Source organism: Cryptotermes secundus, unplaced genomic scaffold (genome assembly GCF_002891405.2).
Source record: "Cryptotermes secundus unplaced genomic scaffold, Csec_1.0 scaffold102, whole genome shotgun sequence".
Lineage (NCBI taxonomy): Eukaryota > Metazoa > Arthropoda > Insecta > Blattodea > Kalotermitidae > Cryptotermes > Cryptotermes secundus.
In genome coordinates, this window is record NW_019741300.1 from 508130 (window position 1) to 530185 (window position 22056).

Consider the following 22056-nt stretch of genomic DNA (forward strand, 5'->3'; position numbering starts at 1 on the left):
AATAAAAGAAATTGAATTAATTTGTGAGTGTTGTATTGGAAATGCGTTTAAGCACTTGTTCCTGTCCCTCTGTCTGTTCCTGGTGGTCAGAAGAATTATGTACCGCGAAAGAATTACAATGACTTCTAGGCTTATGACTTAATTATAGGCTAGTCACTATTTGGGTACCACAATAGAAATATTTTGCCACGTCCAAGAAAATCCCGAATAATTACTGTTGTTTCAAGAATAGCACTGGAATATTTTATCAGAGGATTGTTGGTGGATATTAATTCCTAAAAACGGAAATGAATGTTTGGTTTTATCAGGATCTGGTGATTTCCAATTACCGGTCTTTCTGGTGGCTTTACTCGCGTCGTCTGCCGATATAGAAGTCATTACAACTTACTTACTTACTGATCTACTTATATTTCAGTCTAGTTAGTAAAATTTTATAATAATTCCATCCTTCTCATTTTTCTTCCCCAACTTTTGTAACAGTATTTAGTGTTAGCAATCCCTCATACGTTCATATACACGTATGTTCCTTTAAATGGCCCTCGGAATGTTGCAGAAATGTAAATTTTGAGTTTTGTACTCTGTGAGTTCTTGGTACCCTCGCAATCGTTATTTAGTGTGTTATTTAAGGATATTTTCATTATCGAAACTAAAAATCCGTTTGAATACACACCTAGATGTTGTATGTATTATTATATGTTAGAGACTGGACCAGGGATTTGGATTGTTAATTGGATTTATTGAATTCTATAAATCGTAATTACAAGTAATTATAACGCTCTCAGCTTCTCACTATAGCACACTCCGAGTCTCTTCAGTTTGTCTTCAGTAGACGTTGCTAGGTTACTGCTCCCAGCAATGTTGATTCTTCAGCTTGCTCTCGTTTCTAAGTATATGCTGATGTACAGCTGACGCAACTTCTCCTGTAAGCTCTTATTTCCATCCGTCCCTCCGTTTTGTTCTTGTACTTCAGGTGTAACAACCCACCATGGCAATGAGGCTTCCTTTGTTCTATCTTCAATCATTTTTCGCTATAGGACATTTATTATTATTATTATTATTGAATTGTATTAGGATGTTGGGCTACCACACGAATTGAACTGAATTATTACTGAACATGATTAATGACCGTTACTTTCGAATATCGACATGCCACGTGATCCTGAGTCAGTTAAATTTTCCCAGGTTATTAGTATCTTAAAAGGAACCTTTATGATGTGGATAATAACACCTGCTAGTCCCTATAGTAGCTCAACTTCTGCACAAACATATGAAATTAGAGGGTTTGTGGTAAGATGTCAAACTGCAACTCAACTTCATGATTAAGATATCAATGTAATTAAAGGAGTAACTTCCAGCATCACTGCTGTCAAACAGTAGCTCCCTTTATCAGAGTTATTTACAATTTTATATGCAAATTCTTCTTAAAAATTTTAGCTACTAGTATAAGGTGTTCGTAATTTTCTTGTACATGCAATTTTCGATTTCAGAAACAATAAAGGAAATTAACACAAAATTATGTCCTTTTAGGGGAGCAACCCTTGTTAGAGAATCTCTGGAAATCAAATCAACATTCGACGGTACCTACGCCAGATTACGTATTTCAAGTTGCAAAACGGAGCACGCGGGTTCTTATAAGGTCGTTGTGTCTAACGAATTTGGCAAAGCGGAATCTAGTGCCGATCTCAAAGTTGTTGGTAAGTTGCCCCAGTAAGTTCTATTCCTGAATTATTTTACTTAATTTAAACTTATTGAAACTCGCTTATTTTACAAATCCTCTTAATCTTTTAGTATACTCATATTTATATTTTAATGGAAACAATTTGGAATGCACGAAATTATCGTTTTCTGGAATGTGAAATCATTTCATTGTAAAGTATTCCTTTATAAAATTGACTACGCCTTCTTATCATGGAGAGTAGTGGCCGAAACACGTATAAAAATCGTTTATACTTTGCTATTAAACTTGATACGCACGATGAACCTCACTGCTTATTCATGTAATTTGTATACCTCAGAATACATAATTTAAACGAAACTTATTTTTTGCGCAAATGATATGGGTGGCAAAATATGTTATTTAAAGTTTATTTAGCAGCCCATGTGAAGACATTTTTCAAAAATAATTTCTGTGGAATATTCAATTATTTAGCAGCCCATGTGAAGACATTTTTCAAAAATAATTTCTGTGGAATATTCAATGGAATGTGTTGTACGAGTATTTAAATCCGCATGAATTATTTTATTTAAATGTCTCATAAGTTTATTTATGCAAATAAATAAGAGGCTTTTACTCTGGAATTCTTGTACTTTGGCAAATCTTCAAAGAATTCCGTAATTCGGAACAATGAAGGCTAAGTTCCACATTCTCAGCTGATGTGTGCAAATGTATGTAGAAATAGTACTCTTACTTCTTTAAAAGTGTTTTTTAAAATTTTAGACTCACTTGTAAATGGTAGAGTTCAATGCATGGATCATGTTTCGTTCATTTTATACCCAGCTAAAGTTGCCAGTCGAAAGTAACCATAAGTATCTTGTTTTAGTAAAAGGTTTGAATTATTTTCTTCTACATCATTACGAACATATCATAAATGCAAAATGGAGTTAATTTCTTAATTTTATACAGTTGTACCAAAGAAGTGCTTTACTAATAATTTACTGGGATAATGAGGCTATAATATGAAAGATACAGTTTTGTTCTGCGTGATGTATGCTATCCTTTCCAGAAACTTATAAATAATATTATCTTTGTATTCATAATAATTATGTACCAATGAAGAATTATGGTTTGTGTATATACATATTATTTTTACTTTTTTCAGAAAAGAAGAAAGTGGAAGAGAAGGTAAGAATCGAATTCTCCCAGGAGTAATTCAAGTAAACTTAAAAAACATCAACTTCATTGTTTTAAAGAATGCTTTCATAAGAGAAACGTCACAGTCACATTTTAATCACGTGATGCCTGATGAAGTTTAAGAATCTATAATGTCTACTTCATCAGTACATTTGCTGTTCCAAAATGAGCCTTTATAACAAACTGCAAATTTGCATGACGCCCTGTATTATGTGACTTTGCTAAAAAAAAGAAAAATTATTGTAACTTTTTTTAAATATCTGCTGTTTTTTTTTTCAATTTTCTTAGCGTATGGAAATTAATGTTGTGTATTTTATAATTTCATTATTCAAATGCAGTTCCAAGCGTCGAAAATCGAAATATTCAAACTGCTGGAAAGAAACCAATGCTTATATTTAGGCCATGCTCATAGTCAAATTTAATAAAGCCGTGGTTTCTAAGCGTCCCTCAAGCGTCCCCTAAGAGTTTATTGGAGTGAAGATAGTGTAATGTAATCGCGTATGTTTCTGAGAACTGCGACGATTTCCCGTTGAAATCCCAAAGAATTTCATGCTAGTCTTATGTAAGAGTCTTTCTCGAAAGAGATGAATATATGAAACTAGGTCTGTTCACATAACATTTTCAGAGTTAAAATTATGCTCCACTCTTATATTCCTCATTGTGTATATGATTCCCATACATAGCGGTAACTGGAGTCATTAAAATAATTTCCAATGACATTCATATTATTAAAATGGATATGATTTTCGAAGACAATATACGTAGCCAAGAATATACCCATATTAAATTTAGATTTGGTATGTAGTCCATAAATATGTCACAAGAAAATGGAAATCTTCTTATTTGACATACTTGCACGGTGCCTAATCACACATTTGTGACTCTGATTGGTTATCTTGAAAATGGGATTCTGTATCTTAAATAAATTTCCTGGGCGCTCTTACTGGAACCTTTTGTTAATAAATGGAAAATGATGAATTTATATTAATATCTGTACAGCAAATTTTACTTATCTTCTGAATAAAATGGGGTCGTAAATATTAATGCCAAATAATTAAATACAATTTAATATTTTTTCTGTTAATGTTCAAAGCAGCAAGCGATACAAAATTGTGTGTATATTCTTTTCAGAAAAAGGAAGAGAAGAAAGAAGAAAAGAAGGTAGAAAAGAAAGAGGAGAAGAAAGAAGAGAAAAAAGAAGAGAAGAAAGAAGAAAAGAAAGTCGAGCCGGAACCTGAGAAGGTAGGGAATTTATAAATTAATTTTGTGGAAACGTTTTCCACTATGAGTTCAACTGTCAATAAGGCAGTTAGTATTCAATCAAATATAGCGTGTATACCATTTGGAAGTACAGTGACGAAATACATGAAAATGTACCATGTAGGGCTACATGACATAAATTCCATTGGCGAGAAATTGAAGTATGATAGGTTCTGGGAGTGGGGTTACATGAATTCAAAAACGTCTTTATTCCAGTGGGGTGAAAGACAATTTTTTTTTCACAGAAACGAATTCATTACAAGTAGGGAAAATCAATTGCTTCTTTTCTTCTGCGTTATTCGACTACACCTTCACCCTCGAGATTAAATAGCGTAGGATAGTAGGATGATGGTTGAATTGAAAAAAAAAATTGAAAGGACGTATTAGTGGTCTAATCGAGGTAGTATCCCGGTAGTTGCCTGGAAGAACTGAGGAAATCCACGGAAAACCCTAGTCAGGATAATCAGTGCATTGGCCGAGTTCCGAAACAAATATCCCTAAAATGTAAGTGCAGAACGTTACATTTACAGAGGTCGATCTTCACACTGGAATTCACACAGGATTTAATCTCCTTTATCTGCGGACTGACATGTAGAGATTAGCGTTGAATGGGAAAGTTAATACAAGCTGACAATTACTGTGTCGTCGGTGGTGAGTGTCTTTTTGTATATTATTCTCCATGTATTATATACTGTGTAACTGGCTTGCTGACGAATATTCGCGTTTGACTACAATCGGAAACACATAATTATAATTATTTCTTATCTACTTACACGTTAACACACAAAAGACAAATTATAAATTAGCATGGTAAAGAAAAAGAAACAGAACACACACACAAACAAAATACAAAAACAAGGCAATTTATATCACTTGAATAAGAAAAGTAATAGCAATAATAATAAAATATGGCTATATAATGAGAATGATAATAATAATAATAATAATAATAATAATAATAATAATAATAATAATAATAATAATGTCTTAAATTGTGAAATTCAATGGTCACTTGTGTCTTAGGTTTAACATTGCACACTATATCCAGGTTATGTATAGGACAAGCATCCACAGACTCTTGCAAGGGAACGATATCGTATTGTCTTGTTATTGGCCGAGGGCTGATGAAGTGCCTTTGAATGCGGATGACGCCAATAAATNTTTTACAGGAAGTTTAAGTGAAGGTGATTCAATATATGTTTAATTCCCATAGATATTCTATAATGTAAAATTGTAATTAATTTTATATTTCAAAAGGAGTAGCACATCTAATTACTTCCCAACATCACCATACACTCCCACGATTTTATTTTCTTCATCTTCTTATGTAACATACTTGGGACACTGTGAGCAGACTCATCTACTGTACGTTTTCTTTTGGACCCTAAGGATGACAGTGATGAGAAAGAGGAGGAGGAGGAGGAGGATGAGGAAAGTGGTGAAGACTGGGATTCTCAGGAGGTACAGACTTTACAGAATTTTACACTATTTTTAAGACAGGTTTAAACCAATATCCTTTTACATTTTGAAACTCAGAATCACACATATATTCTTAGTATGATTTTTATTTCTTAACATTTTATTTATGGATGTAAAATTCTTTAGGTCAATATTTTGTAATCATCCTTTTTTCACAGTCTCTAAGTTGAGACTGTTCACTGTAGGTCCTATTTAGCTTTTGATTTCGTGAATGCTATAATGTTACTTTGCCATTACATCACACTCCTGTTGCAAATTTTAGTGTTACATAATATTCTGTATCTTGATTAATATTTCTCGTACTCTGTCACATTTATAGTAACTAAAATCACATTTGATTTAAAGATTTTGCCGGTCCCCATAATAAAAACATTTGGATAATTATGACATTGATTGTAAGGGACAAGTTTAATTTGTATTCCTGAGAGCACTGCTCATTTTCCGCGAAACAGAAAAACATATGCTAGAATTTGACAATTGTAACTACATCAGAATAAGACAGCAGTTTTTGTAAGTAACTTACATTTCACCGATTTCCATGGTGTTGACCTAATTATTTATTGTCATCGCTGCAATTATACCGGATTTCTGATTGCATCATACCCAACATAAATTGTAACAGACGGCGAAGTCTTGTACACTGAAAACAAATCACTCTTATTCCTCTGAGTCCTTCACTATTCTTTGTATATAATTTTCTTTCCTTTCTTCCTGTTTTGTGTGCAGGATTGCAGCTATCAAGTCTGAATTTTATAAATCTGACTTCTTACCCTGGATCTAAAAGCATATTAAAATAGTAAGATATTGTGTGTGCATTCACTGATATATACTGTAGTCATATTTGGTTTCCGAACATTTATTACCAGGGCCCGGATTTTGATGACCTGAAAATATTTAAAAAATGACCGAAAGAATCCAGAAAAATGATCTAAAATATGACCCAATAATGTAATATGCAGGGCCCAGATTTTGATGACCTGAAAATATTCAAAAAACGACCTATAAAATGACCGAAAAAATCCAGAAAAATGACCTAAAGGAGAAAAGAAAGAACACTTCGCTTCCATGTTATTCACATTTCAGAAAACATATGAAGAAAAATTCCCTAAAATGGCCAAAAATGACAAGAAATACCCTTAAAAGTCCAAAAATTTACCAAAATTACCCCAAAAATGAAAAAAAAAAGACTTTAAACCTAAAAGTGTAAACAAATGAAAAAAATTACCTATAAAATTTACATTTCTGTAACCAGCAGCTCATATCCGATATATATATATTTAAGAGCATCGCATAGGATACAAGGAAAAAAAGATGACATGTCATTAAATCCGGGCCCTGCTTATCACCAGTCCGTTTTCAACATTGACTTAATCATGGAAACTGAGGCGACCTTCGTGATTGCTTTCATTCAGGAACAGGATGAACTTTTCTCAGGTGTTCGCGTCGGCCATAAACTTTATTTCTCCTAAAGTTTCTCCGTTGCCTGCAACTTAAGCGGTAATCAGTTTTCTTGATTTACTGCAATTGATGTTTCTTGACACAATGCCATTCCGTCGTCCATTTCAAAAACTACTTTTTATGACTATATTATAAAGAAAAAGTTCGCAGTAATTTTAGTTATTCAGTTCATCTAAAATATGACATTCCGCAATTGTGCAATACCAGTTTTGTAACTCACATAGCTCAATAGATCAATCATGGATCTTGGCATATATTTATAATCCTTTTTTCCGAACGCGCCTGTTAAATTTATACTATATAATTTTCTCCGTACACATTGTGCTGAATGACTAGATAGTTGCAGCAACAAATTTTGTCACTATTCATCAAATGCTCTGGAGTATATTCCAATGTATTCGGAAGTTATTACAAATTAAATAGGATTCTTAAACAAATTGTGTAACATTGCGAGATTTCTGCTTGAAATTCGAAGGGATTCCTTTCTAAAACAGTATCTGGTTTCACAGAAATTAAGAAATTAACAATAAACTTTGGGGTGTAGGAAGTGACGTATGCATTCACATGTAATATTCTTTCTTAAATGACTGCAATAGAGGTCACTCCAAGTCACTTTTATGATTACTTCGCAGTGTGACATCACAGCACCAGGTGTTTTTAAATTACTAGCCTTTGATTATACTTCAGAATTTAATTTCTATCAATTTCTATCAATGTCGACAATAATGCTTTTATTCTCCGGTAACTGCTACATCGAGCTCCATAAATTAAATAAATGCAAGCAACATTTTTATGCTTTAAATATTACTGCTAATTTTAAATAAATATATCTTAACAGTAAGTTGTATATGTGTCATGAATGTAAATAAAAATAAATTCATTCAAACCCCTATATATTTTAACATATGAGAGCTAATTCTGATACAGATTTTTTTAGTTTGAGAATTATATTTTCATATATACATATGAAATAATGATATTTTTAAATATATTCATTTTTATTGTGAAACACTTTATCACATAATTTTTCACACCAACAGGAAGTCATTGAGAGAAAAATTGACAAGGACACAAAGAAACCAGAGGAACAGGTAACATTCATTTCTTCATAAAAACAAATTTTATGGCTACATCTAACACAACACTGCTTAATGCATTTCTCACGCAACATTAACACACAAACCCCTGCTTTTGTTTTTACTGTCTTTCAAACTCCCTTTGCCAACGACAATTTTATTGATTGACAATCTGCCAATGTTATTACTTCTGATGAGGCTAACATTTTTTTAAACCCAGAGTAGCAACGTGCATTTAAACGGCCCGTTTTATGCATCAGAATTAATTTCTGATTTTCATCATTGAAGGTTATTCTCTTCGCGTGTGCTAATGAAATCATGCGAGCTGATTGTTGGTTGAGGAAGGGATACACAGTATTTTATTTCATCCCAGTTAGTATTAGATAGGCTGGATCCTGTTAAGAAAAACACTCGTTTTCTCAACCCCGTAGGGATACATTTACGATTCATATTGAGCGCCAACATGAACATTCACCAAGCTGCTAGGTTGAAGCACACTTCAGTATAGAAGCAATGAGCGAATTATACATCGCAGTAAAGAATACCTTCATTCTTTAATGCAGTTGAAAATTTGCACTGAATTGAAATCACTTCAGACTGGCTTATAAGTTGTACGCTGTCAGCAGCGTATATCCCAATACACAAGAATCCCTGTAATATACGTAATTGGCTTGAATTTTTTTGATAAACCTCTCAAGGCTACACCCTCAGCTACTATGTATTATACGCCTAAATTGAATGTGTTAGTATATGTGATATAATGCTGTACATACTGCTATAACTGTACTGTACAAACCATTTACATAGGAGTATGAAAGGGGAAACACTTTGTTATTTCAAATATAGAATTCATTAATTGACTGACCTCTAAGTTGTGGATTTTCAGTGTGGTCCTCTTATCTAAGTCTTACTTCATGTTTATTTTTCTGTAGTGTGTAGAATTGGTACGTGTTATCCATAAACGTTATGTAAAATTTATTTTCATCAAAGAGATTTTCACAAGATAAAACAACTTTGTTACCATAATATACAAAACACACAAAATAATATCTCTTATATTGTACTAGAAAGCCTTCTCAGAATAATCTGCATCAAAATTTGAGCAACGGTGTTTGTTATTTATGGCGTTTACTTAAAATTGACGTGCTATGAATCTATTTGAAGGTTAAGATTTGGTAGGGTTCAAGTGTTCCTTTATGGGAGAAAGCAATTGATTTTGGTTCGAACCCATGCTTGCAAAGGAACTTTCACAAATTTTCTATTTTTATTCATAAAAGGAATATTTTCCGTATTTACGTACAGTAATCATTATCATTTTCCGAGGTACAAAAGACGACGGACCGATTTGTGAATTACACACATAGACAATATATACATAAGAATTCATTCATTTTTCAAATTTACTGTTAGATATTTGTATTTATGGAGGTGCATTTGTCGCTTGTCACTGACGAGAAGTGAAAGCTTCGGCTTATTATAATTTTAATAAATCGATATATTATAACAATATTATTACATATTTTCATGATGAAATCGAATACGTCGAGGAAAGATCGAAATGACAACATTGGCAATAACCCTCTTTGGTTTGTGTTGAGGAGGCAAGGAGGCGACAGGCTGACACCCTCAAGAATTCCAGGGTCGTTGACCTCACTTTGTTGCGTCAGGGTCGTACCCTCATTTAGAGTAACTAGCCTTTGAACTTTCTCCCTAATTCAAGGAGTATTGCCAATCGGCAGGCAACCTCACAGTACCGGCACCATATTGTCCGGCATGTAGCATCAAAATTCATTATTCTAATGGTTGCGCAGAACTTTCAACCTTAAATATTCGTTCTTTCCGCATGGTCAACCATGTGACTACGACAATTTAAATTACAAATAAATCAATTCACATCGGGTTATCGTTAAAGTTCCTTATTGAATTCATAAGAGTAGACAAGCCTATCTACCGCCCGTAAGACGACCCTGAAGAGTTCAGTTCTTATCGACAAGAGCTACTGCGATAGATAGGACCGGTTGCAATAGACAATGGATTTGTTGAGGCCTGGTCATTCACTTACACTGTATTTTTTTTTTTACAGAAAAAGGTTCCCGAGAAGAAGCCTGAGCCCAAAAAGGTTTGTGTTATTCATATATATTATTTATATTTCATTTTATTCAGATGTTAAAGGCTCATATTCTGACGAATTATAACAACATCCAGTTTAACTTCCTTCTTTAATTACGTATTAATACAACCATGCCTTCATTCGCCCTCAAAATGCAGGATCTCTTATTTAAATAAGCTCAAAGATAACCGTGCAGTGAGCACTACAGGCTACGGAATGCATTCTTTCAGCAACGGTACAGCCATAGCATATGTAAATTGTGAGTTACTTATTTAAATTGAAGTATACGGGTATGTGAGGAATTTCTTGGAAAATTTGAGCCCTTTCATCAGGTGCAGTTTTAAACAAATTAGTAGAATATGCCTTATTCCTGTGAACTCTCGTAAGATAAATAATTTATTTATACAATTATTGATTTTTAGATTCCTGAAATATAATTTCGTTTTGAATCCAGCCGCATTAATTCAATGTGGCCATACATTAAAAATATATTGTTTTTTGGTGGGGGTTCAGAATCCCTTTTCACTTCTTTCATGGCCCTGACTTCTTACTATGACATAACCCGGTGTAAAACTGAGAGATTTTGAACAAAATAACATATTCTGAACTAACCAAATGCTGATTCTGACATAAAGTTATGAAATATTTATCTCATAAGTCATAACACACCTACTCACTCATGGAGCTGAACCCTTCTTGAGAAGCTGCCAATTATATAGCTACTCAAGAACTTCCAGCATTTTATGGAACCCGAAGGTTCATTACCGAGTTCACAAGACCCCTCCAGCGGTCCCTATCCTTAGCTAGATCAATCCAATCCATCCCATCCTATCTCTCTGATAATCATTTTAACAATGTCCACACACCTACATCTTGGTCTTCCTAGTGGATCCTTTTCTCTTGGATTTCCCGCCAAAATTCTATATGCAGTCCTCTTCTCCACCACTCTTACTATATGCCCTGCTCATCTCGTCTTCCTTGACTTGATTACTCTAATTATACTTGGCGAGGGGTGCAAGTCACAACGGTCATTATGAAGAATACAGTCTTCTGGGATGTGGCACCGTGTAGGTGTTGCGTGAATCGAAGTTTGGGAGGAATATATCGCCTCCATCTTCAGGGTAGAAAAATCCGCTAGCGTGGAACCAACATTCCAGCTTGGCTGCATCTACCTGCTAAGACTGGTTCCTCGCTCGCGGATTTTTCTACCCTGAAGATGGAGGTGATAAGTTCATCAGAAACGTCGGTTCACAGAAGCTGTACGGCGCCACATCCCAGAAGACGGCATTCTTCAATATTAAAATTGTCTGCCGCATAAAAATATTCTTGTAAAAATATAAAACTCTGCTCTCAAACACAAGAGTTAGTATAAACAATAGGTTCTATTTTTTTAAATCTAATCTATTCATTTACACAGGACACGTATGGATTACTTTTGAAACCAATGTTGGGAAGTTTATTACAATTCCATTTCTTACGATCTCCTGCAACTTATTTTCAACTTAAATGTTGCTAAGCAGGATAGTTAATACCATGCTGGTTACAACAATGGTTTCTTTTTCCTGCAGAAAGAGGTGGAGAAGGTCAACGATGTTGCAGTGAAGATAGAAGAGAAGACAGCGACTCTTCAAGTAAGTGCCTGCACTGTAACAATCTAACGAGTCCTAAATGCTAATGTGGATCTTATCGTACTGAACAGGAGGACAAACTAGAAACATTTTCGTCATACTAGTATATTGAATGTGGTACTTGAAAGAAAATTTTAAATTGAGTTTGAAAACAGATGGGAAGAACATTATCATTCATTTGGGAGTTTAAATTTTAGAAGATTTAGGGTGTTCAATGCTACAGGCAACACCATGGTTTCCTGAAATATCACATAATGTGCACGATGGTATTCTGTAAATAATATGCAATATTTTCCTGGCAGTATACGACGGCCCACAGTACGGCCACCTTACGAAACTACAGAAATCTATAATCAGAGGTATATTAAATAAATACGTCATTTGAAACCGGTCGCATAGCAATCCATTAGCATAATATCCGTACCAAATTTTCCTCAAAATTGAGCTATTGATTCAAAAGATGATAAGGTAGCGTAGATAGACGAGAACTCTTCATTTCCGTAACAGAAACACTCGTAATATATTGGTATTTTATGTGCCAATTACTTTGTTAACGATTAACCAGAATATGCTGGTAAGGTATTTAGATTTTTAAGATAAGAATAATGGTGGAAAATATTAAAATCTTCTATATGTTTCCTTTAATCTATTTGAATGGATGATGTAACTCACAAACTACATGTCGTGAACTAAGATTGTTACTTGCGTCTAGACATTCTGAAATTTACAATATATGCTGTATTATAGCCAACACAGAAACCATATTTTCAACAGATTATTAATAACTTATTAATGTCTTTATTTCAGAAAGTTGTTTTTATTTCAGATGAATTCAGAAATTACATATTCTTGGTTTTTAGTGAAAGAGTATGGTTGGTGGATGTCACGCTTGCAGATCTTCAACGTTTAACTAATATTTATGTAATATTCTTAACAATTAGAGAATTTTATAGCATGAAATGTTGAACACAGTCTTGCAAGTAAGCCCTGTTACTTGCAAATATATGAAAGCAGAAATACCGGACACGAGTCTATAACAAAGGACGTAATTTCGAAGGTCATCGTTGGCACATCTGAAATAGAAGTTCGTTGTCTGTAATTTACTTAGCATATTTCTTTAAAGAAATTATCCGTATTTTAATTCAAGTGATGTTAGGAAGACTCACTATTTTCGCCATACCTTAACTCCCTTTGTGTTTGGACGTAACAAGCATAGATTTTCATACTGTGAACATAACAATTAATGAAGGCGTATGTGATTAAATGATTCAGCGTGATTCTGGCTGATTTATTACATCACATCTACAACAGAGCTTTTAAACAGTAGGTGATATAATTAAAATTTTATGAACATAAATTTCCGGAGGAAACTACTGAAATTACAAGCGGACCACCTAGAAAATTATGGAAAGAGAAACTTTATATGCGGACTTAAAAATAATTGCATTTTATTCTCACATTTGTTTTATGAGTATATATCCGTTCATACTAAAAATCAGTCTTCTCTATTTAAATTATATGTTTTCGCATATGAAAAAAAAAAGTTTTAAGTGGTCCGAAACTTGCAATATTTTAATAAAGCACATTTTCATTGATAATAGGAAGAGAATGAAGTGAAGAAGAAAGAAGAACCGAACAAGAAGATACAGCCGGAGAAGGTGAGGTGTTTTTTATTTCGACGCTTGGGCCGTTCAGCTGATATTTGCTCTATTTATTTGTCTGCTATTCTTTTTCGTTGTTCCAGATAAGCTAAAGCTAAACTTTATACATATCTAGCTAGTCTTACACTTTACACACTAAAGCGTGCAAACAAATAAACGCAAACTGCTTTGTTCCTTCAACTAACAGATACTGATGCGTCCATACATAATTATAGGATAGTCTCATTAACAATGCATTTCATAAGCCTTATAAAATAACATATTAAATTAGCAGCCCCAAGTAAACATACTCATTAATTTCCAAAAAAAAAATCGATTTTAAATATACATCTAAGAAGATAAGAGCGTCAGTAAGTAGGCACAGATATTCATGTTGTAGACTTTCAGTATATACATAGTCAAACGCATAACGTACTCTTATGCATACAGCGTGACAATGATGGTGAAAAACAAATCTTCTACGTTGTACTTGGCCACATTTCAGAATTTAGCGTAATATTGTGTCCACATGATACCTAATATTCCAGGTGCTTCAACTATGCCCACCGATGTTTCCTTATTTTGCATATATTCTGTAATACCTCACTGTCTAACTGACTTGGAACTAGGATTTCAATGGCATTATTTTTTTATTGCTGGTGGGGTGGGACTAAGTCCCTTGTACTGCGGCTAGTTCTGGCCTACTGTACCAGCCCCAGATGATAGGTGAGGGTGATTGTGGAGCAATTGGTAGAATGAAGATTGGCAGGGGAAACAGAAGTACTCTCAGAAAACCTGCCCCAGCGCCACTTTGTCCACCACAAATCCCACTTGACCAGACCTAGGTTCTAACCCGGGCCGCTGCGGGGTCAATAATATTATACTCATATTCATCCGTGTATGAAGAGTGACTAAGATATCCTTACGTTTTTGCCAGGTGTTTTCAGTTCGAGTCCAGAAATTTGTAAAAATATTAATATCAGCGCAATTTGTTAGTGCTTGACGTCATCAACCTGCTACGCAATATTTTCAGTAAGTGCAGCTCGAAAAATAAAATTCAGCGAATTCGGAAATGCGCTTGAAGCTTCTTTACAGTAAACTTCTCTTTTTCACATTTAGTAATTTAGAAGCAATGCAAAATCTGATGGTACAGAAAAGTTACCGCCTTTCGTGTCTTCCACCCATATGTCCATAGTTCGATTCCAGAAGCTTTTAAAGACGAAACTTCGGGGAGCTGGTGTTTTTCTTCACCAGATGGAGAGGGTTGAATTTTTACTATAGAGCTCAGCTGTGAGATACCTATTTCACCAAATAGGTCTACTGACATTGCTTTCATTTTTGAAAAAAATAAAATCTGTATCTAAGTTAAGCTTCACGCACTGAATGCATCAATATGCCACAGCAGTATAACACAAATAATACAAAATCGTCGGGGGGAGTAATATTCATGAGACTCTCAAATTAAAAATTTAATGCAACTATTTCAGTACAGTTTACTTTAAAAAATCGCCAGACGAAAACTGGATACTTGCATCAGCGTTTCACAAGTCAAATATATTCACTGTGTCACGGGTGTAGGCATTAAGCATTTAAGTGATATATCACTTGTGAACACGCCGTATACTGAGTGATAAAGCGAATTTGCCTCAACGAAGACCTACGTGTGTCATTTTCCAGCGTGATTTTATTTTATATGCATGTACATATGTTTGGATGCTAATGAACGCTTATGAGCCATATGTTTTTGGGTGTGTTTTATATACTTATCATGTAATATATTTATAATTTATATTATTTTATTAGCCTTCATATATTACACTTAATACTAATCTATTTATCAGGAATATAATCAAATTTTGAAGGTCATACATTATTTATCGTTGTAAAAATTATGTTTTTGGCCTATTTTTACAGCTTGTTTCGTACATCATATAACCAGTATTGTTCAGTATTTTATGTGTTGTGTTTGTTGGAAGTTAAATGTTCTTGGGTAGTATACGGTCTTAATTCAATATAAATTATCTAAAAAGTCACCTTTAAATTGATTGATTTTTGCTTTTATATTTCGAAAAAAAAAATACTCACATAACAGTTTTAATGACGCAATATTTCTTTCCGGGTCATATTCTGTGCTTTCCATGTTCATATGAGGTTTCGCCGGCCCGAAGAACTACACATACTCCACACTGTTAGGTGGACTCTTTGTACTTCCCGTATATATTAGTGACATATTTTTTAACATAATTGAAAACACAATACTAAAATGCTCATACAGAGATATTGGGTTTTCGGACTTTATCCATCGTCCTGGTTTTAAGATAACTAATAAAAACACGACGTTTCGGAAACTGGATCTGTTTCCGTCCTCAGGTGAGGGAAAAACACCTGTTCTGTTGAGTGTGATTGAGGCTAGCTCTTTCTAAGGGACCCAACAGAATATGTGTTTTTCCCTCACCTGAGGACGGAAACAGATCCAGTTTCCGAAACGTCGTGTTTTTATTAGTTATCTTAAAACCAGGACGATGGATAAATTCCGAAAACCCAATATCTCTGTGTGTTATACAGCATCGTCAGAATCCTATAGTAACTAAAATGCTCATATTTACCGGATAGTAAAACAATACACTATGTGGTAGGCCTACTTAGCGTCGTTTATATAATTGTATTAGAACAGCTCACTTCTTGTTCTCACTAGAAAGTGGAGGAAGCCAAGAAGGAGCCTGAGCGAAAGAAGACAGAAGTAGAAAAGGTGAGAAGCTTCAACCGAGTTGTAGATAATATTTTAAATAATACTTCTCAAGTTATAGAAACAATACATTTTATGTTTTAGTTATCATAATGATCTTGCTCCAGTGTATAGGCATACCTATTATTTTAATTGCGTAGAGTTTAACATATCTCAGTTTTATAAGTCGCTTGAATATGCTGTACTTATACGTGAATTTTTCTTCAATAGACTCGAATTCCCAAATTAGTCTAGTTTACATTCAGAATTGTAAATAAATTAATTAAGGCATATGTTAGAAATTAGAGGACAAAAAGCGTTTATATGTCACCTTCTTTAACATTACAAGTACACCTAATTTTTTTCACAATGGTTTTGTGCCATTCTTATGATTCTTGCAGTGTAGAATAATTATGTTCATAAATAGTATTCATCGACCTTTCTTGTAATTGAGGAGCAATGTGCTTTTATGATGTTGGAGCTGAATTTTGAAATAGCTTGAATGAGCTGGACACATAATACGTGCCAGCGAGAATAGAACGAATAAGAAAATACTTAATACTAAAGCAGAAGGAAATAGTAAAGTGGGAAGACCAAGATTGAGATGGAAAGAATGTGTGTGGCAGGACATAAGAATTTTGAGTGTAAAGAACTGGAGGAATGTAGCATCGAATAGAGAAGAATGGCCAGCAATCCTGAGGAAGGCCAAGGCTCACAAAGGGCTGTCGTGCCAGTGATGATGATGATGATGATGATGATTATAAAAATATAGCAATAATATGTTTCACATTACCTTCTTTGCCTGGAGTAAATCAGATAACCATAATGGGTGCAGTGTGGCACATTTGTGACATATAAACAGTGCGGAAATTAATGAGATGAAATATTTGATAGAATAATAATACTTTATACAAAACTAGAATTACATGAAATTAAGCATAGCATTAAAATCTTAAACACTGTACTGACTTCTTTTCTCTAGAATAACACTTTTAATCTATATTTTAGTTATAAAAGAATACATTATATTTACACACAATTTTCTCTTCTACAAACTTGCACATGACGGTGGATGTAAAGAAGACGGACACAGATAGGATAGAGCCGAAAGCAGAACCCAACAAGGTAACTGTCTCTTTACACTTATAATGTATGCTTGTAACTTCATTACATAATATCTGAATGATGAACTTTTTATCACTACGCTGCAAGAATTCCTACACATATAATCCCAATAACTGCATGTAAATGCTTTAAAATATCTTTTAAATAATATGCACAACTTTTTTCTTAAGAAGTACAAATATTTTAAATACTGTTTAGAATACATTATACTGAAACATAATCTTCTCTTCTCTAACTATGTCCGTGATGAAGGATGTAAAGAAGACGGATACAGATAAGAAAAAACAGAAAGCAGAACCCGATAAGGTAAATGCACGTTTACACTTGCCATTTACACCTTAAATCTTATGAGTATGATAAGAGAGACTCACACAGCCGTCCATATTGCTAAAATGATATTTAAAATTATAAACTTGGTTTCCTAATCCTAGCCGTAAACTATTATCTTTAAAAAAAACTTCATGGTACTGCTTGTAGTGTTCTTAAAAACTCTGTTCTAATATTACATGACACTTTCCTTTAAATATCTATATTTGCTAAGGTTTTGCGAGTACATGACACTGAAATGTATTTTCTCTTCTCTTATTACGTGCTTCAAGACTGTTGAGAAGAAGGCGGATACAGATAGTATAAAACCGAAGGCAGAGCCAGAAAAGGTAACTGTGTATTTAAATTTTCGCATATATATGTTATCCTTTTATACAGGATATAGCATTCATATCTGACAAAGTTAGTAGAACTGTAAAATTTACTTAACAATGTAAACACTATTTTTTTTAATTCGCTTAGTGGGGGGTGGAGTCCAACTGGGTCCATTCGGCACGGCGGCCACTGATTGGCCTATTGTAGCCTGCTCCGGGTGATTATGATGATGGAGAATTTAATTGAATGAAGATTGGCAGGTAAAACCGAAGTACTCGGAGAAAACCCTCCCCAGCGCCACTTTGTCCACCACAAATCCCACTTGACAAGACCCGGGATCGAACCCGGGCCGCCGTGGTGGGAAGCCATTGATTAATCGCTTGAGCTATGGTGCGGCCAATGTAAACACTATGTATAGTCCGTGGATGGAAAGCACAAACACCAGAGAATACATTTTGATATGACAAAGGCTTTTTCTTAAAACCACATCGCGCAGAATTGCGTTCCCAATACGGGTATGCCATTTGTTAGTATTATCTTGAATAATAGTGCGGACTGTTTCAGTGATATTCGACATCAGTTCATGGACGCATGCAGGACGGGTCTTGTGAGCACCGCTCGTCCGTAGCTCCAACAAGACAGTGCGGGACCAAACCGAGAAATTTGTCTGTCTTCGAAATGTTGTCTCGGAATCTGCAGTATACTCGCATTTCTTGGAGTGTGGCACGTGACGCCATCTTTTTCAGAGCACGCTTCTTCCAACACAGTTCAGGAAGAAAAACGTGCTCCAACATGTGGCGGTAGCATTCAGAGCTGACGCGCAAAATCCGACCAAGTACAAGACACAACATCACCAGTTTGTCTAGATCGAGTCCCCGTTCTTATAATTTTCTGTGATTACCCTCCGCCGAAAACATGCTATTATGTTTGGTAAAGTCATCAGCCAGATTGAAGTGTATCTCATGAATCATGTTGACATCATTAAAGAATTTGTCGTCTTTGTCACACTTGAGATGCAACCACAAACAGAAATCGTGTCGTTTCCCAGTGTCAGGATTACACATTCTGTATCTGGCAGGGCCATAAGTGCGGATCTTTAAGGAGTAGGCTCTGTACACTCCGTGCTCTGGCACCGCTTTGCGATGCCACGCGACGGATTGAGTTTGGCGGATTTCTCGCGGTGGTTGCAGCAACAGTTCCCGCTGTTTCCACCGTCCTACTTGTAGGCCGTAAAGCGTGCCGAGCTAGCCGAACACTCCATTTGTTATAAACTTTCCCAGCAAAGAACAAAATGCTGTTCCGTCAAGGGATTCTTCTGCCTGAAAATATTTGTAGAAATGAGGGCTTCTTTACATTAAAGCTCCACCAGAGCCGTTCCCTTCCTCACTTCATAATGCTCCATCCTTCAAAACTGTACGGCGTCACATGCAAAATTCCACAACATTACGTGATATCTCACCCAACCACAACAATTACAAATGTGTCAGATATAAATGCTGCAATCTGTATAATTTCTGATAATGTATTAATGTTTTCTTAATACTAAACTTTTCTCACGGATAGACCTATTCTTCTAACATTACATGTTACTTTCTTGGAATTACATTATACACACTTCTGCTGTCATAAGAATACACTGCACTGAAATATCTCTTTATTCCTACAGTTTGCGTCAAGACAGTTAATAGGGCAAGGGTGTAGATATTGAGGAATTAAAACAGAGATCAAAAAGAAAATTTAATGTTTACAGTTCTGCTATACATAATTGTGCATAATTTTATACCTAATATGACGGAAGGTATTAATGTTATATTACTAAAGTGAAACTTAAAATACTTAACGAGAATACTGCAGTCTTAATGAGAAACATTTCTCTAAAGGGAATCAAACGCCGATACTCCAAAATGTAGATTATAATGGACATTATAAATATTCATTGTTCATTCATACATGCATTCAGTGCTTATATAACGCACATAAAGTCATTCTTAAATGCACTCTTCTCGTATTATCCATCATTTTTATTTAAGTTGCCAATTGTCCTAGGAAAGTGTTGCACTGCAATATTTTGTTTTCGTTCTACATATTTTCAAGAGGTGGAAAGAAGATGTATATAATCCAAAATCAGAATGTGTTGATGCACTTTCCAGTTTCAGAATGTGCTAAATAAATTTAACCTTAGAGAATTAGTGAAAGAAGTTTACTTTTCGGGAACTGATAAATTTATAAATGTAATAAGGAATCTTAATGTCAATGATACGAATTATTGCTTCTGTATAAATATATATCAATCCTTGTCTTTCTAAAATTGTGTTACGTTTTGTTAAATAATTAAGTCAACATTATTAGTTATTTTAATAACGTAATGCATTAAGATGCAAATATTATCTAATTATGAATTTGCTTCGCAATCAATATAAGAGAGTTCATGAATGCGGTTTTAACATATTTTGGCAAGAATTATGTGGAATTTGTAGTCATTTCAGGTGTCATGTCGCCTTGAGAACTTACTTTATGGATAGTCGACTACAAATACTATTAAGACTCGTGACGAAATTGTATGGAAACCTACCGAGTTGCACATTACGTCTTTTCAGAGGATGATTATAAATTGCTATCAGAATATTGAACGACTGTCGGAAAAAAATGAGTTTGTCCGCAGAAAACGTCGATTGCAGTCTGTTTCTGTAAAAAGACTGAAACAAAATATTTCTTCCGCTTTGTTAAAAACATTCAATTCATTTTTTGCTGCTTCATTCATGCCGGCATTTGGTATTTTGCAAAATTAAAATTTATACCCTCACGCAAATTAATAAATTCAAATAGGCACAGCATTTACATAATCATCAATGGAATCACTTCATTCTACAATTGGATTTTGCTACAAGTAGTGTTTCACTTCTTAGATATGCTTTTCTCTGAAGGCGTCCTGTATATAAGAACTGTGGCACCTTCATTTTACAAATTTCATAAGGCACTTTCATTTTACAAATTTCGTAAGGCCATATCTGTCATTCTCTTAAAATATTCTGCCAATATATATATATATATAATTATGAAAAAGTACCCCGTTCTTAAATTATAAGTATTGTTTTCATTTTTCTTAATATATCTCAGTTTATTTACGTGGTGTCACAAATATACATCCATTGTTGTGGTTATTATTTTACTATGACAATTATATAGGGAATTCATTTTAAACTCTATTCACGAAATACTGGTGATAACCTCAAATGCCTCATCGTTATTGGAACAATTTAATAGTGAGTAAAGTGAATATGTTGTGTTTGTCAGTTTTCTGAAGGACTCAACACAACATTCAACAGTGAAATGTCGTCTGGTTAGTGTCGCTTAGTGAAAGGAGGAATAAATTTATATAGAGCAGCTGACGAAAATTATAATATTATTTATCACCAAATTTTGTGGGTAGAAGAATGCTGTGTTATGTCCTTCCAAGTATATACTTCTGTTACACTTCAGAATAAAGAAGAATTGGATTCTAACATCGAATTAGATCAGGTAAAAGAACAGGAAAGTAATGTCAAAAATGAAGAAACAGGAGTTCTGGAATTGGAAAGAACAGAGAAACACGACACTGACAAACAGAACATAAAAGAACCCAATTCGGAACAAAAAGGAGACTTGAAACCAGGACAAGTTACAGGTACATGTAACACAGCAGATTCACAACAAAAACGCATACCGAGGATGAAAGTGACAGATGTACCCTTCCACATGGTTCAGCTGAAGCCTGTGGAAAGAGACACTGAATCTAGAAGCCCAGTCCCGGAGAAAACTAATGACGGGAAGGTAGGAAGTGCATTAATTAAAGGGACCTGAATAATGCACCTGACTAAAATTGTAAATAGCGCCCCAGTCTATAAATTTTTGAGTGTATATTAATTTTATCTCTACCAAAATTTTAATTGAAAGTGACTGTTCTTCTTTCACTATTCATTTTAAAATATCCTTATGGCATGCACTTTCTTCGGAATGTCAGACTTATTACTTATTTAAAAATTTAACACGTGGTTCTATAAAACGCGTTTCTATCGTTTGATG

The 22056-nt window shown here is 34.4% G+C and overlaps 1 protein-coding gene across 1 annotated transcript in view; it reads left to right on the top strand.

Annotated features, from left to right (window-relative positions):
• LOC111872672 (muscle M-line assembly protein unc-89) overlaps positions 1-22056 on the top strand; it is a gene marked incomplete at its 3' end in the record, with an annotated part of 150842 nt that overhangs the window by 65189 nt on the left and 63597 nt on the right. The window contains exons 15-25 of the mRNA XM_023866777.2: positions 1528-1694; positions 2820-2842; positions 3983-4093; positions 10208-10243; positions 11803-11865; positions 13464-13520; positions 16198-16251; positions 17308-17352; positions 17605-17658; positions 17952-18008; positions 21475-21804. Coding sequence (XP_023722545.1) covers positions 1528-1694; positions 2820-2842; positions 3983-4093; positions 10208-10243; positions 11803-11865; positions 13464-13520; positions 16198-16251; positions 17308-17352; positions 17605-17658; positions 17952-18008; positions 21475-21804 — 997 coding nt within the window. The remainder of the gene's footprint in view (positions 1-1527; positions 1695-2819; positions 2843-3982; positions 4094-10207; positions 10244-11802; positions 11866-13463; positions 13521-16197; positions 16252-17307; positions 17353-17604; positions 17659-17951; positions 18009-21474; positions 21805-22056) is intronic.